Here is a 19,185-nt window from a genome sequence, read left to right on the forward strand (position 1 = left end):
AACTAAAAAAAAAACAAACATATATGTAAAGAAACGTATACAACTTACAAAAGTACTCTACAAAAGTATTTTAGCATAAGTTATAAGGTCATGAAAAACATGACAGTTAGGCATGTCTAGACATTTGACTGTACTGTATACTGAAGGCCAACATGACATCAGTGCAGTGATTAAACATTGAAAGTAAAATGCTCCTCTCATGTCTAATGTTTTTCAGGTCGACTTTATGCCATGCAGACAGGAATGAAACTAGATAGCAAAACTCCGGAGTGCCGAAAGTTTCTTGTGAAACTAATGGATCAGTTGGAAATGGTAAGTCCTAAATAGGTTAATATCTTTTTTTTTTTTAATTAACTTCTTACCTCATGAACTTGCTAAGCACACTTATTCAACTGATGTGAACTATTTATAAGTATTTACTTAAACAAATCTTTTAAAAATGTACTGCCTTATTTTGCAAAATGCTGGTATTTACAGATAGATCTATAGATTCATAATTCTAGACTCATACTTCTTCTAGTTTTGATTTCTTTTGTGTATGTGGCATTAGCAAAAAGTGATAAGTGACCTTTTGTATTAAGGCCATTGTATTCACATCACAGTTCACAAGGCTGAATTTATAGGTCTCCTCAGAAGGGGAGCAGGAAGCTACGGAAAAACTTAGCTTTTATGCTTAGGCGCTGTTATAGACATTTCGGGAACCAATTAGGAGAGAATGGAAACCCTGCTGTCTCTGGAGCTTGCTTTTACTATCGCCTCAGCTCAGTTCATTAAATGTCACAGAAACAGGAAACAACAATCTGTGGAGACCCAGATCCTGGTGGGCACATCCGGTCAAAGGTCTGAAACATACAGTGTACTGAACTGAATCTGTGTGAAAGGATGATGCTCTGCTCTATAATTATGATTTGAATCAGGCACCTGTCATTCAGGGGATTATATGCAAGAAATCTACTACAAAGAGAGAAATCCATGGATCTATTAAACTTAGAACTTTTGTTTTATAGCTATTTATAGATTATGTATAGAAATTGTCAACTTAACCGACCTTATTCTTTTAATCCATAAAGAAATGTTTTGCAGTGTCTTATAAATCTACAGTGGTTTAGGTAGCATAACTGTGATTGAAATTGGTTCTCAACCCAGAAATGGTTCACAGGCCTGTTCTTAAAAAAAAAATAAAAAAATAAAAAAGCATAATGCAAATAATAATGTCTAACTACTGCAACATCCAGTCAAACTCTAAGGTATTTCAGCACAAAGTAGGGCTGTGAATCTTAGGGTAGACAACGATTCGATTCACGATTCATAGGTTTTCGATTCGATTCAAGAATGATTTTTGCACATTTAGAATGATTCGATTCACAATTCAATAAGATTCGATTCTACATTCTATAAGTGCATTAGCAGGATTATTTAAATGCTTCCCCTAAATTCTTTAAATGCTTAGTCAGGGGGCAAATTACACAGCAGCCTTTGTGGTTACAGAACCATAGGTTAGAGAGAGAGACTTTTGTCCTTTGTTAGATGCTAGTTTAATGATGCTATGGCAGGCATGACAAAGCATATGTAAAAATTTATGTAAGCCAAGATTTTAAAAAAGAGCTTTAAAAGTATTATGCATAAGCTAACATTTTGTCATACCAGGGACGTAGCCATCATTTCAGAAGTGACAGGAATGTCAAATACAATAATTTTATGTATGTAGCCTATATGCATTATATTATTTTTTTTTATTATTATTTTTTTTTTATTATTATTTTTTTATTTTTTTTTTTTTTTATTTTTTTTTATTTGATGTAATAAATTGATTGAAATTATTGAATATTTTGTAATCTATAATTTTTTCCTAATGGCAATTTTATAATTTTTTTATATACTACATTTAATTAGCAATTATTTTCTGCACATAATAAGGTATAAAATAAACTTTATAGTTTCTGTACTGTAATAAATATGTCAATTAGCACTGCATCATTCATAAATTTTACTTATTTATTTTTTTTTTCTTAACGTTTCATTGGTTCATTCTGCTTTTTATTCAGATAAGCTGCAGATATAGCCTGGCTCGTCTATGAGCGCGAGATCACTTCTCTTTCAGTGCGAAAACTTCATCTCATTTTCATAAAATAAAATGCTATAGTAGCTATTTAACTGTTCCTCTCCATCAGCGAATGATGATTCTGAAAGAAAACACTTGCCATGTATGTTTGCTAAAGCAACAAACGCTACTGTCATGCATCTGATTATCAGATAAACCTCATGCTCTTATTTCAACATGTTGTTGTTAATGCTGTGGTCTCGGGGTGTAATAGTGGAGCGCGTGAAGGAGAGATGCGAGGCACGAAAACTGTTTAAGGTCTCCATTACTTTGTGCTTGTAGTAATTTAATGTGTATATATTTTGAAAGCATTAAATCACTATAGAAATCGTGATTCATTCGATCCTTAGTGTCTTAAAATCGATTACTGTCCAAGATCGGTGATTCACGATTCAAAAATCATGTTTCAAGCATCGATAAAACGAGTGAATCGTTACACCCCTAGCACAAAGTCATCTGTCAGCTAGCAGAAGCTAGACAAATTAGTTAGATGCCAGCATGGACAGGTTCTTCCATCCTCGAGAAACAATGAACAAAACTAGACAAGGTAAAAGAAAACATGACCCAGTCCTAGACTACAATAAATACAGGTTCACTTGACACAGAAGTAAACATGATTTGTACTGACCAAAGTGTTTTTTATACAACAAATTATGGGCTTGAAATATCTGTCTTCTGAAGCATTTATGTAAATGACCTTTAAGCCTGCTAATTCTCAGTGTTTGATGTAGGAGTTTTGTCTCATAGACTTGCACAGAGAAGTAGAATGTGCATAATAAGGTTCACTTCACCTATATCATGCTCTAGTGCTAAATATCAGCATGTGTCTTGGCCAGAAAACACATAGTACCTTCTTCGCTTTTCTTAACAGAACAAGCTTCCTTTAGTAAGAGTGTTAAAATGACTCTAGTGTTTCTTTTTTTCCAGGGGGATTTTGGGTAAACCCCATGGAATCGGTGTGCAGAGACAAGATCTAGTTTCAAGGCTTTGATTTAGTGTGCACTGGCAACTGAAAGCGTTCAATCTCTCTTTCTCTCTGTACTGTTTTTTGCACGATTCCTTCCGACTTATGTTTTTATATTCTTCTGCGATGCCGCACAAGTGATGTACTGTGCCTTCGCAATGCTTTTTCATAGAATAGGTCAAAATTTCATTAAAACGTGAACAGTGAGTCCATTCAGGCGCCCAGGTTCCACCTGTTGAAATGTAACCAGTCGTATTTGCTTTACTGATTTTACAAGGAAACCTGACGCTCTCTAGCAGACTGTAACATCACAGAGAGGAAGGCAGATCCCGGGGGCCGCCGACTGGCTGAAGCTTTGGCAGTTGGGTGCTGGCCATTCCAAACCTAAGTAATAGACCGGGTCACTGCTGTCTTATGTGTTACACTGGTTTGCAGAGATCAGGATTATAGCTGCAAATGTGCTGAAACCTGCCATTCCATTTAATGTTGCAATGAATTTTTTTTTTTTTTTAATGCAGGACCACCTCAAAAATTGCTTATGTTTATATAATCACTGTCTAAATTTATTTTAAATGAATCTACACCACATTTATTTTCAATGTACCAACATGGAGAAGGATGAAGCTTAAAAAACTCATGCCAGGAAAACAAATAGATATATTCAGATTTGCTGCTGTCTCAGTATTATTAGAAGTGAGAGAGCATAAGCCTGCTTTAGTCCACGCAGTGCTATTGTCTGTTGCATCTTAACCATTTTCTGTAAATTATGAGGCTGCAAATTAATTCGCCTGGTGTCGCAGAAAGGATCATAATAATAGCTGGGTGAATGAGTCCACTAATTGCGCTTGGGCAACCCTCCAGAGGGACCCTCTTTTGCAACAAAATATTAATTATACTAGGCTTCTGGAGTGGAATCAAAGTGGCCGATGCATCTCAGGAATTAATGAGTCATGCTATGGAAACTAGAGCTTTAGAGAGTAATCATCTAGAATCTGTCATAAATGATGCAGTAAACACTCTTTACAGTATCGCCCACGCTTAAACATGCTAAAATGACCTCATTTGCATAGCACTTAAGATGATATTAACATTAACATCCATACTGCACATGGAAAACTAAATTTCTTTGTGTTTCAGATGAAGAAGGAGCTCAGCGACAATGAATCCATCACGCAGGAAGTAGTTGGCAATGCCCACATTGAGAATTACGCCTTGAAAATGTTCCTCTATGCAGACAATGAAGATCGATCAGGACGTTTCCACAAGTAAGTTAGGGTCTGGATTGGATTAGTCCCCAGATTGTTCAGACTGTTTAAATGCACAGACCTTAATTACTATTTCACTGAACTGTGACACAAAATAACCCTACTGTGAGTATTGCACATACAGGGAGTGAGTAGCAGTCTAAAATTAGCTACAAAGCTGGTTCTGTACAGGGCAGTTGCTTGGGAGTGAGACGGCATGAATTAGCCAGGTGTAGCGTTACAGGTCACTGCAGTATAATGAAGCTGTTGTGGACAGTGACGTAAATAAGCAGTGCAGTGCTGGTAAAGGGTCCAGGAGCTGAATACCTGGCAGTGACTCAGGCCTCAGGTCATGCAGACTGGCACTTCCCAAGGTATTTTAAGTGATCGTTAGTTTGGTTGTAGCTTGATAAACCTGAGTACACATTTATAAAATGTTTACCAAGACGCAATGAAATCTCAGAGAAATACATTTCAAGACGTTGTTGTAGACGTAGGAACGTTGTATAGGATTCTGTTGCGCAAGAAAAACCTCCAAAAGTGAATTGCTAGCAAAGTCTTACATTGCTGCAAGAAGAAACAACAGGCATTTCGTGCCCTTATGCTCTTTATCCTCTTCCTGCTGATGGGGTTTAGAGTGAAGATCTATCTTACTGTAGGAAGCTGTCAGTCCTGCATACACTCCCTGTCCAGAGGCCACTCTTCAGGATGTATTCACATACTCAGGGTTTGTTCGAACAGTTCAAAAGGTGAATCATTGTGTACTTTATGATTTTACTTTTAAAAGGTGCTGTAGTTCATGACATTTATCCCCATTCTGGAAAAACAATGCAAGTATTGTCAGCAAGTTCCTTTAAGTTAAATTAACAACTTTATTAATCCCACAAGGGGCAATTAAAGTAGGGTAGTAACATAGCATCATACAAACATAAGATATCACCTACACAATACAAAGAGATAAATAAGTAAAAACACAACCCAGCTTGCTTCATAATAAATTCCATACATAACAATAAGAGAGAGAGAGAAAAAAAACTTATTAAACCTTTGAATTGCAGAAATGTATAGCCTCTGGAACAAAAGTGAATATATATCTAATAGATGACCATTCCATGCTTCTGAATCTTCTTCAGAGGGCAAAACTTTAAGGGTGCTTTCACACTGGCACTTTTAGTGCGCACCCGGGTTCAATTGACGTCAGAGTTCGGTTTGTTTGGATGATGTGAACGCTGTCTTCCGAACTCGGGTGCGCACCCATGAACTGTACCCAAGTCTGCTTAAAAAGGGTGGTCTGGGGTGCGGTTCACGTGAACTCCGGTACGGTTCGCTGCTGATGTGAACGCAATCATACCAAATCGCGAAAGTGAACCGCTATTAATGACGTATTATTTGATAAAAATATGTGTTTTTGTGTGTGTGTTTCACTCACTTTCCTCACGAGGGTGACAGACGCGCTGCAAGCAGAAAGCTGTACGTCTCATTTCTGTTCGCCTTCAGCATTCTTTAGATCATTTGCAGTACATTTGCAAGACAGAGTAAGTGCCATTATGTACCGAAGCTTTGTAAACAAAACGAATGGTTCAAAAACGTAAATATATAAAAGTGCAGAGAGCAATGTTATGCATTTGCCACCACCTTCTCGCCCTGCCGTTACTAAGCAACGGGGTAAACGGCTGTTGGCTTGATGACGCAAACGACGGACCCAAATAAAATAATATGAATGCAGTCCAGACGGGGCAGGGGGAGGGGGGAGCAATCAAACTCTGGTTCGGACCAGGCAAGTGAACCAAGTGTGAAAGCACCCTAAAGTTAACCTTTAGGTTTTCTTGAACATGAATTGTGTAATTGTAACCTTAAAGGGTTTATAGAGAGTGAGGTTTTTCTGACTGTGATCAGAGCAGTGGGCCTAAAGATGAAAATGTACTGAAAGAGACTTTAAATGAACCACTTTAAATTATATTTGTTTGTTTTTATTTAAAGAGGATAAGTCATACTTGGTATAGTCTCATGTCTCATTTCATGGTTCCTTATTAGGAGGTTTGAACATTGGCGTGTTTGACTACAGCAGAAGTGTGACCATGATTAATATGTCCCAGGATGGTAACCGGGAGCTGTTGTATGAGAATAACACCATACCTGACTTTCAGGGTCATTGCATACGTTTTGATAGGAAATTAAAAAACACCTACCTAAACCTTTGATAATTGAAATTTAAGAAAACTAATTTGGGGTATGTAGCAAAAAACAACGCTGATTACATCATAAATGCATGTTTAATGGCACCATGTGTGAAGAAATAAATGACTTTTGGAAAGAGAGAACTAAAATAATAATAATAAAAAAAAAAGGATTATGAGTCAGGATTACCAGAAGTGAACAGTCTCTCTAGCTTCAGAGGTTCTGGATTTTTATTTTATTTTTTATATTTATGTTTTAATATATTAAAATAGTAGTAGTATATTACAATATAACTGTTTTTCTTTTTTAAATAAATGTAGCCTTGGATTAAAAAAAGACACTGACCCCAAACATCTGAACAGTAGTATGTTTGTAAAATCCAGATGTTCTACGTTTTACACATCTGCTTTGAGACATACAATTGGCTTATTTGTTGTACTTTGAGAAATTAATTGACTCCAGTGTTAACGGTTTAATGTGTGTTTTGATCACAGGAATATGATCAAGTCCTTCTACACCTCAAGTCTCCTGTATGATGTGTTGAGTGTCTTTGGCGAATTATCAGATGAGGTGAGTCACTGTCGGTTGTTTCGTTCTCTACTTTTCAGCTAGGTAGGTCTGTATTTTTATGCCAAGGCTAGTATGTCAACGTTTTGTGTTGAAGGGACATAAATATGGGCCTGAGATGTGTTTCTTGACACAGTCCCCTGTTTCTGATGGCACAGACACAAACTCGCCTAATTTAGTGGAACGTGAAAATGTCTGATGGAATCAAATACGTCATTAAAGCCATGTTCTTGTGTTCAAATCTGAAAACTGCTACAAAAACATGAAAAGGTGGAAATTAATGGGAAACTATAAAGCTGAGCCCAAGGACTGACAACGCCTCACCAGACTCAATGTACACAGAGGTTTTGAGAGGCCAATTCTTGGCAAACTTATGCCTGGAAAGTGTTGCTAATCCACCAGTTGAATCTGTGTATTTCCAGTGTGCCTATTAGACCATCCCTACTGGTCGCCATGGCCGCAGATGTCTCTTTTATACAGAGGGAAGTGACCTGTGTCCGAAGATGGACAATGTTTCATTGAGTGTTCTTCGCTCCCTAAGGGCCAGACATTTTCCTACTGTAGAGAGCTCATTGGATTGACTGTTGAAACAGTGCGCCTTCTCTGTGTAACACTAACCCAGACAATGAGCTCTCAGAATCGCCCTCCATTACTGTGCTGTTTCGCTCCGACAATGCCACAAGGAGTTGTGCCATATTAGATTACACGAGGAAAGGGAACTTTTTAGTGCTAGACTTAAGAGGACTCGGTTCTGATGTATGTAAAAGTAGAAGTTGAGATGTACAGGGGCTTCAAGAGTCTGTGAGACCCTTTTAATGGATTTGAGTCGGTGGTGTAATTACTGGTTTCAGCACACTTCAGACCATTGAAAATGAAGCCAACATACTTTAAAGTCATTTGATTAAAAATGTTTCACTGTACAAAATCAATAATTACAACTCTTATATGAATAATATGCCGAATGCATTGCATTAATTTTTTATATTGCAAAAGACTGGTTGACATAAAGTTCTGACTTTAAAATAGCTGTTGCACATTCCACCTTGAAAAACATCAGTTAAATTCTATATTAATATAAATATAAATCAGAAAATAAGAAATTAAAATATATGTTGAAAATGTTTAAAGCAATCATTTTTTAATGTGCTGCTTTAAAACAATATTTATTGTGAAAGTGATTTTTATTAAAACTGTCTAACATTATACTGTTAGTGGTTAGAATGTAAATATCCTGTCAATTTAATACAAAGTAAATATTTTCCTGATAAATTATAGTAAAATATAAAAGTATATATTTTTTATGTCTATATAATATTTTTCTTCCTAAGTGTACATGAAAATATGTAGCTGACTTTGTTCTTAGGAAGGGTGGCATCTTATTTGTAGGTACTTCAAATTTTTTTTAAAACCCCCTTATTATTGGTTTTTAAATAAATATTGGTGTCTTTTAACATATTGCATATGCCATTCAAGGAATTAAACTGTTCATCACGCGTAACAGCCCTTCAATTTCAATGCAAGCTTTTCAAAAGCTTTAAAAATGAAAAATTGCTTTATTCAAAAGCAATGCGGAATATGCCAGTCGTTAAACTCACAATCATAAGTACATGTAAGTCAAGAGTGAATCATTCATCGGTCAATTCTTATCCGTCATATCCAGACAAAATCCTCACAAATCAAATCTGCTCTTTTAGCACCTATTGTGTTGTTGGGAAAGTTCGAGTATTTCTTATCTTAATGATTCACTGATTGACTATACCATTTTCTCCCCTATCCAGAATATCCAGCACAGGAAGTATGCAAAGTGGAAGGCAGCCTACATCCACAACTGCCTGAAGAATGGTGAGACTCCGCAGCCTGGTCCTATTGGAATGGAGGGGGAAGCATATGGTAAGTGCTGATATTATATCTGCTCCCCCAGAATGGTCCTGTGATTCCCATTAACAAAATACACACCAGTTGGAGGCTTTCCTCTAGGTTTACTATGTGAGTCTGTTGTTTTTGAGTCAGTAAATGTTAGCACATTGTGTGCCTTATCAATTTACTGAAAGTAAATTTTCTCACAGGAGATGACCACCTTGCCCCGTGACCCTCCCGCTGCGAGTCAGCACAGGTTGCTATTTATGTGGTGATTATTTAAACAATCACAGAGTAGATTAGGGTTGCCACCCCTTTTAATCATGTGAAAATTATCCACAGTTGGCTAATCTAACTATTTTAAGTTTTAGAGTGAATGCAGAATTGAAATGTCTTTTAAAAATTAAATGGAAAAAAGTAATGCAGTACCTTGTAAACACAGTGTTGATTTAAAAAAAAAAAAAAATGGATAAAACCAGCCAAACATATTAGATCTTGCCAGATAGAGAAAGTACTTTCCAGTTTTGTTTAATTTAGTAACAGTTTGCAGTTTGTGGGTCGTCTGAGACGCAGACTAGCCACTATCTAACTCAAGTAATTAGAAGCAGCTAAATGGGTTTTTATCAAGATTAAAAAAGCTGCAGCATAGTAATAGGAAGTTACACTGTAGTGGTGGCAGTTGATTTCTTAAGAATGTGAATAAGAAATCTCTTGCAGCATATTCCTTGTGATTACCTGTAGTTAGTTTTTAGGATATTTAATTTCAAGTTAATTAATGTAATCAATTCACAGAACACAAATAGATTGCCTGTTGTTTAATAGGTTGCTTATGTTGCTCTATAATAAAAATTGGAATGGTTAATTCAGTGATTTTTGTATGGAGTTACATAATGTCAATGTTTTGATTTGGACATTTGGAAAGGAAAAGGTCATTTCATCCTAAAGTGTTTACACAATAGCAATACCAAACCCATTTCCTCTTGAAACTTTATTTAAATTAACGATCACCAGACGTAGAACACCATGCCGTGCCAATAGCATATAGCAGGGCTATTCAACTTCATCAAGAAGTGGGCCAAATGAAACATTCATTGGGGCAAGCCCGAGCTTTCATGATTTTGTGAATGAAAGCAGCAGAGAACAGTAACATTAATGTTTTTGATCATTTAAAAAAAAAAAACATATATAGCTGTTTTTTTTTTTTTTTTTTTTAACATTTTGCATTATTCATGACAGCCATTCCCACCTAGGAGGAAACTTTGAAAAAATACTGCAAATTGGCTTTTAAAAATGTTTCTATAACAAAGATAATATATCTGACTGATTGCAAGTAGTCTGATTCAAGAGCTATTCATCTATTTTACAGTGCCTCTTCACATTGTACTCTTTCACTATGGTTACAGCCTCGTTGCATAATAAACAGTGGTTGAGAGCATGTCTGTAATATAGCATATTTATAAAGTAGGATATACAAATTCATATACTTGAGAAAGCCTTTTGCAGGTATTCATCTAAAGATTGATCGTCCTATTAGTTGCAATTTCATTATGAAGCGTATCTTGTTTAGAGATTTATATGAAAATGTGAAATTATTATGTTTAAGAGTGAAGAATGTTCCTTGTTCATGCGGAGGTCAAAATAGTGCTTGGCGATGGGATTCAGTTAGATCACTCTCCCCTCCACATCTGCTGGGTGTGCTGCTTTTGACCTGACCTGCTCATGTCAGAGATGAAGTCATCTGTAGACTGAGCTGTTGGGATGTACACATAGATGCACAGTATGTTTCTGTATTATGTGATATTTGTATAATGTTGCCTGTATTATCACTGGTTTTATTCTGTGTAAGCGGATTTATTTTTAACTGCTGTCCCAAACTCATGTCACAAGTGTTTCTTCACGTTTTAATGGTATTTCAATTAGATTTCTTGAGCTTTACATCTAGCAGCTGGGCCCCTCTTGTTAAGTAGTGACCTCATGCTTGGTTATTCCCACTGATGTGCTGCATTGCCAAGAGAAAAATGATAGCATGCTTTTGCCTTGCGGAGTTTAAGCTTCTTATCACAGATTTGTCGCGTTCCATATGTCCGTCAAATTGCCTTTCCGAGGAAGTCCCTTAGAAAAATTATTATAACAATATGCCAAGATGTTTATGTGCTGTATAACAAACACCAGACCTTGTTTGAGGTCAGACCTGCATCGGGTCAGCTGATTAACTGTTCGTTTTCTGTTGTCCTTAGCAGTTAGTCAGGTTGTTCCTGTGTATGCGGGTTCTCCGTATGACAGTGCATCCCTCTTATTACAGCATATGATGAAGGAAGACAGAGTTTTGCTCCTCAACGACTTGAAAAGTGATCACTGTGTTTTTCCAAAAGAGTGTTTTATATGGTAGAATTTTATATTTTAAGTTATGTAATGTACAAAGAACATGCTGTGCTGAAAATCCTTCACCTACTTTGGTGTCCCAGTCAAAAATGACTGGCCTTTTAAAAATTTATTGTAAATCTGTCATTATGCTATATTATGACTATGTTGGGTTCAGTCTTTTTGTCAACCATTCTTTCAGTTAATACAGGTTTTGTATTTCTTTTTGAAACTGATTGGTATAGGCCTCACTGATTTGAGGTTATGCACCTCAGTTTTTAAGTGATTAAAAAAAAAAAACCTTTTCAGATTATTTTAGCAATATCTACTCAAAAACTGAGATGCATAAGCTCAAAAGAACAAATACAAGAAAACAAGATGGTTAAAAAGATTGGATGTGATATTTTATAAAAATAATAACAAGAAATTTATAATCAATATTGTAGGCTGGTCATTTTTGGATAGGAGCACCACAAGTATAACAAGTTAATGCAAAAATTGTCAATTCTTTTTGGGAAGTTGTTACACCCTGTGTGAGCACAGTCAGCAGGTTTTAGCCCAATGCTGTAACTTTAACTAGGATTTTTCAGGAAAAATAAAATCTTTTCTGGGTTAAAATGACTAGAACAAAACATGAGGGTTAAAGAAAAGGAAGCATGAGTCAAAATCATTATTTGTGGTAATCAACATTATGCTACAACTGCTGGCTGAACTTAAGTTGTGTTGAACGTGGAATATTCCTTTAAGAACCATACTAGTGGTATTGTCTCCTCGCCATATGAGTTTAGCTTCCCCACTTACGGGAATATATGCACAGCAAGCATGCCTTGGGGCATGGGAAAAAGGCTTATTTGAAGGAAAGAGAACTGATCTGTAACAAGTTTCTCAATTAGTATACTATTCCTAAGACTCATCTACAGTGTTTACACCAGTAGCTGTTCGTTTCCTGGAGCAGGATTTGCACCCGTGCCATGACTCCATGGAAAGTAAGGGGCTCTTTATTTTAGCCCGTTGAGAAATTAAGGTCAAACTCAAATGGGCTCTGGTGTCAGGACAAGTACAGCTTGGAAAAAATGAGAGGTTTAAAAAGTCAGTGTAGAACATGCTCTAGACATGCTGAAGTCATTGTGACTCTAAATTACTATTTTGTAGTATTCAGGTGAACCTTTAGATTTGAATTGGTTTGCATTAAGTCGATTAAATTGAGACAAATATAACAAGCATGACCACGTGTATACATGTATGATTATGTATTACATTATAACTTTATGTAGCATGACTGATTGCAAAACGTGATTTGGACATGTTTCAAATTTAATTACTCCTGATAATGATGCCCTTTTGCCCTTGCGAATTAAATCACCCATGACAATTCTGATTGCTGTTTTTTAGTTTTTATTATTACAGCATCTTCCTCCTATTGCAGTATTTCCTCAAGTGTTGCATACATTTTACAATTCCACAAATTACCTTTCCCTCCATACTTTTCCAGACGAACATGACTGCAGCATTCCAAGCAATTCATCTTGCATGTTAAAACAATTCCATCTGTTCACAATTTATCCATTCCCTCCCTGTCACTAATTAGCACAGAATACATTTTTCTTTTAAGTGTAATGTAGGTCACAAATTTTTGGCCAGCAGCTCTAGAGTTCTGTTGAGCACACCCATTAAAACTTTCAGAATTCAGCTAAAAAATCAGCACAGATCGATAATAAATAAAGAGACATATTTGCAGAGAGAGCTTCTCTTAATCCTCGTGTTGACTTTTACAAATCCATAGTTCGCTAGAGCCAATGCTGGCTCCCTCTCCATCACCTTCCTACTTAAAACAAAGCTTTTAGAGTGTTTTCATTAGTGAGAACTTTAATGGAGTTTTAAAATAAGTTTAACAGATCAATCTTTGTTATGCACTGGGCAGTGAAAGGTAGGATCTGTATTATGGATTGGCACTCAAGTACTCAAGTACCCGGAAATGTTAGCACACTGATTAATCAATAACACACACAAAAAAAAAAGTTTGCAAAACCTCAATAAATCACATTGATAAGTCATGCAACAAAATAAATCCGCTTTTTACCGTTTAATTTTTGTCATTGGTTACAACCTTTCATTTTTTTTTTTAATCATCTTTTACTTTTCTTGCTGATTTTATCAGACAGGAATTTGACTTTTTATCCAGGTCTACAGCACTCAACACTGTTTAGAGCGGGTCAGGTGCTCATTTGAATTATGTGTGGATTACGCACATAGACAAAATTAGTGACGTGACATACAGCCAAGTATGGTGACCCATACTCAGATTTCGTGCTCTGCATTTAACCCATCCAAATTGCGCACACACAGCAGTGAACTTAGTGACGTGCCCGGAGCAGTGGGCAGCCATTTATGCTGCGGTGTCCGGGGAGCAATTGAGGGTTCGGTGCCTTGCTCAAAGGCACCTCAGTCGTGGTATTGCCGGCCCGGGACTCAAACCCACAAACTTAGGGTTAGGAGTCAAACTCTCTAACCACTAGGCCACGGCTTCCCCCAAAAATGAATGTTAATTTTCTATGTGCTGTGTAGTTTATACATTGCTGGTATTTATTTCCCTCATTGCTCACAGGGAAAGCATGATATATATTCAGGTGTTCAGAATATTCTCCAGAGCCACAGCTTATTCACGCATAGCTCAGCTCTTCATCCAGCCCCTCGTTGTGGATTATTGCTCTTCAGAACAGAGGGGATAGCTTTTTTTGTGGTGCTATCCTTGTGTAATCACAACCTTTCTTTTTACTATAGCAGTACAAAGCTATCTCAATTCTAGACTTTCATGGTCATAGTCTGCCAACTTATGGCCTTTTTCACAATTCTTCATCTGCCTACAGCATTGCTCTGAGAACAAAACCTCCTTCTAGGATCGACCAGGAATCCCCCTGATCTTTGGCCAATCAAGCCCCTCTGCACAGAAACCACATGAAGGCCATATTTTCATAATAGCATAATGTTTGTTTGACTTGCCCCACCCTTATTATTTCACCGCCGATTATGAAAATAAACCCCCTGACACATGTCTGGGGAAAGGAATGTCGTCAAAAAAGCATGTTTAAATCAAGCAAATTTGGAAATGTGTTTTTCATATGCTTCATTTTGTTGTTCACTTTGATGAAAAGTTTTACCTTGTTGTTAAATGTTGCTGATGCAGGCAAATACATATGATGCAAAGCTAACCTCTTAACTGTTATTTACTGTAATATAATATTTTTGCGAAATCGAATCTGCCCAGGGGCTTTAGAAACATTATGAATGTGGGATGGTTGTTAAATTTCAAATGGAAGAACCCCACCGCAGTTTATTGAAATTTCTTGCTTTTTTCCCTTGTTCTGTTTATTTACATTCATTACTCAGTTTGGGGTGTCTTAGGGTTCAGTTTGCAATTGATTGAAATTGGTTCCATGTAATGGCTGTCCTCAAATTATTCCAGGGTTTTGAAGAGCAAAAATGTTTCAAGCTTAAATCAAATCATGCTAAAATGTCACTTGCATAATAGATTCGGCTGATAAAATTCTGTGTGTCCAAATGTAACATTTTTGTGTAGTGTTTGTTTCCCTGTGCTGCAAAATATCTCCTTGGCTACTCTGATATTTTAAGATTGAAGCCACTTCATCAAAGGCTTTTACAGCTAAAGCCCTCAAACAGTTGAATGGCAGTGAGACTCATTTGTTCCATGATTTGTATTCATTATAAAATTATGTGAGAAAATAATGCTGTGAACATATTTTTTCAGCACTGAATGGGATAATGTGAGAAAACTGAAATGCCTGATTAGTGCTGGCAGCTCCATTAGTCGTGGAAAAACGACTCTTGGAAGGAAAACTTCATTCTGAATTGCATTGGTTTTATCAGTACTCCCAAAACAAAGTTGAACTTTCTGGACGCTTTCACAACAAGTTTAATGTTGACAAAGCATAATGCTGTTTGCGTGAACATATTTGCTTGTTTTTTCTCTTTACTTTAGATGATGAATTTGGTGCAGAGGGTGGTGGTCCTTCAGAAGCTCCTCACAATCCACCCCAATCTCAGCCTTCTTTCCATGGCCACCCATCAAATCAACCCCCAGCATCCAATTTCAGTAATATTCAGATACCTCCTGGGTCACATGCCCCAGCCAATACACCTGCAGAGATTCCCCATCCAGAAGGTAAGCTACCTGAGCTTAAGTGTACTTTATAACAATCTGACATGCTTCCCCTATACACTACTATTGAAAAGTTTGGGGTAAGTTAAAAATTAATACTTTTATTCAGCAAGGACGAATTAAATTGATAGGAAGTGACACTAAAAACACATTTATAATTATGCATTTGATAACAAAATTTAAAATCAGTATTTGCTCAGTTTGTGTGGGCAGCAGTTGATGAACACTGATGTTCATTCTTAACACAAATCCCTTGACTCAAACGTATAGGTTAATTAGAACTTCTCAGAGGACTCAGAGGACCGTTCAGGGTTCCTGTTTTTCTTTCTAAAGCTTAGAAAGGTAGGCTCAGGCTCCCCATGAGGGGCATGTTTCCCCTGGTAACTGCTGTCCTCTGTGATTAGTGCTTCGGCTTCCAGGCACGGAAATGACTAATCTGCAACATGGCACCCAGAGGTGCAACCACTTAATTTGATCATGCATAGCATGCTCTCATTTCCTTGCGCTTGTATTTGACTCTATGTCAGCTCTCAGACTCTTTAGATGGAACCAAAGTGAACTCTGCTTTAAATAAAATATACCTTTTGTTCTTTTCTTCCTTGGGAAGATTATTCTCAGCCGTAGCTGGTAGCTGAACGCATCTACATCTAAATCAAAATCAGTTACAGCGATCTAAAATAAATGGGCTAGTTAATTCCTTCATTACAGTTTTTTTTTTTTTTTTTTTACATTCTATTAGCCATGATTGCAAATGCAAAAAACATTTTTATGGTTATGAGCTGATGGACTTTTTTCCCCCTCTTTTGGCAGCACAGCCCGTCAAACCAGTGCCTGTTCCACGAACCATGCCATTGGTTGATCCTTCACTTCTAAACAATACCCAGGAAGGTAAGCTTTTTGTTTGAAGATGACTCCTCTACACTGAAATCCAATTTCACTGAAGTCAGCAAACAGTCGTTACAGAAAGCATAGAACCTAATTTCACAGATATGATGAGCCTAATTTTCTGCTCATGAAGCCAGAGGAAAAAAATCTGACATTGCAGGATTTTCAGAAATAAATTGAGGCTTTATGAGAAGCAGATTGACGCTTTTGGCTTTCCATAGTTGGTGGGAACGACCACAGATGAATCTCAAAATGACATTCCCTTACCAGCCATTGTGTCACTGGAATGTACCCCTAATAAGAATTATTGCAGATTGTGCCCAAAGCTGCTGTTGGCATTCAGCCTGCCAATTAAATAATTTAGCTAATGAGTGAGGTCATTTTATATACAATGACTGTCTATTATTGCTGCAATTGCCAGAAATAGAGCAGACTGAGAATTTTGTAATGCAAGATGTAATTTATCCAGAAACAGATTTCAGATGACAAAAAGTTGCTTTTCTAGCTCAACCTGACGTGTATACAAAACAGAGTATCATTTGATATTGTTTTGGCTAATTGAAGTCTGTCTGCTATCATAACTGGTACCCAGACAGATAACACATAAATATAACCTCAATGTGAAAAGTTTGCATTGTCATTCTGCAAATTTCTTTTCAAAGCCTTCCTTTCTGAACCATTGAGGTCTTTCTGAGAACATATCTGCTATGACATTGTCTAACTGGATTGAAAGTCCGCACCGCATATGAGACTAATTGGTGATGTAAAACAAGGCTCTGAAGGTGAGGTGATTTTGTTAGGGGTCATCCTCCCAAAAGTTACAATATCTGAACCCATTTAAAACCTGTTTACTTGATATTGCACAGACCAAAGTAAAAAGAACGCATTCATCCATGAAACCACGGATTAGTAACCGTTTAAGCAACTATAAATAATAAAAAAATAATAGTAAAATAATAATAGTAGTAATAGTTATATTGTAGTTATTTAATAATTTATTCATGTTTAATCAAATATTAGAATGAAAACTGTAAATAAAGCTCATTTTAATTAAGGTTTTAGTTATTTTGTGATTTTGTATATTTTCCAATTTAGCTTACTTTTTTTTTTCTCCTTTATATAATTAATTTTTTATCAGTACTTCAGCGTAGATGTATTTGAGTTATGTGCCAAGCCAACATTTCTAATTATCATTTGAATTTTTTTTTTTAAATTTAACTTTTTTCAACATTTAAGTTTTAATATTATAGTAAAAAATAATACCAAATCTGATTCCACTTAAACAGCATTTAAAATAAATAAAATAAAAATTGCTGAAATAAAATGACTTTCCTTATTTTTGTTGTTTTGAATTCAAAAATTGTCACTGACATAAGATGGTACTATATATTAGATGTCACATCTTTTACCTTTATGATTTTGGTTAAGTGTATAATATTATATCATACTGAATCCGTATGGTTTACTTCTGTTCTAATAAATAGGTTAAAAGACTTTGAAGTAGATAAATTGAATACCTTTTATCAATTCATGCTGATCTAATCAATATTTTCAGAGTAGTTAATGGTGATCAATACTTGCAGGAGAGTGATGAACAGGACATGCTTACGAGACAACTGCTCTGCCTACACCAAACTAATTACTAATTACAACAAGTCCCAGGGTGGATCATGTCACTACAGTGTAACTGGGAAATGCGTCTTAATTAACAAACAAATCCTCATGTCACAGAACCTGTACTTACCAGTAGGGCTGAACTATTTTGGAAAATTATCTAATTGCGATTTAAAAAAAAAAAAAACATTTTATTGCTGTAAATAGTGTATATGACTTTCTTCTTTCAGACAAATCCAGTCCGAGTTATATTCAACTTTTTCCTGGCCCCTCTAAGCATTATAAATGGGTTAAGTGGGTGCTTTTTGTCAACAGTCAAATAAATCGAAAATAAAAATAAATCAAAATTTTGGTCGGCATATAAGTAGATGAATATTTGTGAGTGACACAAACATGAACCAGTTTGAGATCCATAAATGCACAAATACGCCTTCTGTTCCATATTTCACCCCCTCTATGGCCAAAATAAATGACGACCAAGGTCACAACATTACTAGTGTAGTAACTTGTTGAAATGTTCTTGAAATCGTGCATTTCAGTTGAGATAGTTGTGTGGTTACACTCTTCCCAGACTATGTGTGTATTGTATTAATCGAGATGCAAGCACTGCCATTGAACGTGGCAAAAATGTATTATGGTTAAATATTAATACTGGAGAGGAGACAGGATCTAGAGATCTTTGTAGGTTCCCAGAAATGTTGTACCTAAAACTATTTTGAAAGCTCACAAGTGCTTTGGTGGTCGTCTCTGTCCAGTTCATTATTTTGTTCCCACATTATGGATTCAGCTCAAACTGTCACTCAGAGTGTCACTGTGAGAGCCAGCATAGTTTACATTGTGGTAAAGGCATTCGTGCACCATGACTATAATATTTCTCATGCCCACTGGCAAATGCCTTAACTTAAGTATTCATAAACTAGCTCAACCTCAGCTCACCCTATAATTTATCATAATGTGCTGGTGGGCACTGGAGAGACATGCATGTGTGAAATGGGTGCATGGCTTTCCCAGAATTTTCCTCTGGAAATCATTAAAATACTAGCTGAGAAGCTATCTGGTAATATCTGTCACGTTATATTTATTTCATTGTTATATTTACTAATAGTTTATTAACAACTTAATATAAACTCTACTATTTAAAAGTTTAAATTGTTAAAGGGATACTCCACCCCAAAATTAATTTACTTGGGAGTCTATGGGAAAGTCACAGGCCTCCCGGTTTTCATCCAAAATATCT

At 36.3% G+C, this 19,185-nt stretch overlaps 1 protein-coding gene across 2 annotated transcripts in view; it reads left to right on the forward strand.

Annotated features, from left to right (window-relative positions):
* The window catches only part of LOC109064248 (vacuolar protein sorting-associated protein VTA1 homolog), a 28,524-nt gene that overhangs the window by 8,079 nt on the left and 1,260 nt on the right, over positions 1-19,185 (forward strand). The window contains exons 2-7 of one of the 2 annotated variants that reach the window (XM_042746230.1): positions 218-312; positions 4,203-4,330; positions 6,982-7,057; positions 8,833-8,944; positions 15,270-15,452; positions 16,257-16,337. In XM_042746230.1, coding sequence (XP_042602164.1) covers positions 218-312; positions 4,203-4,330; positions 6,982-7,057; positions 8,833-8,944; positions 15,270-15,452; positions 16,257-16,337 — 675 coding nt within the window. The remainder of the gene's footprint in view (positions 1-217; positions 313-4,202; positions 4,331-6,981; positions 7,058-8,832; positions 8,945-15,269; positions 15,453-16,256; positions 16,338-19,185) is intronic. The other variant, XM_042746231.1, reaches the window with a different exon arrangement.

This window comes from Cyprinus carpio, chromosome B20 (assembly GCF_018340385.1).
Source record: "Cyprinus carpio isolate SPL01 chromosome B20, ASM1834038v1, whole genome shotgun sequence".
Classification (NCBI taxonomy): domain Eukaryota; kingdom Metazoa; phylum Chordata; class Actinopteri; order Cypriniformes; family Cyprinidae; genus Cyprinus; species Cyprinus carpio.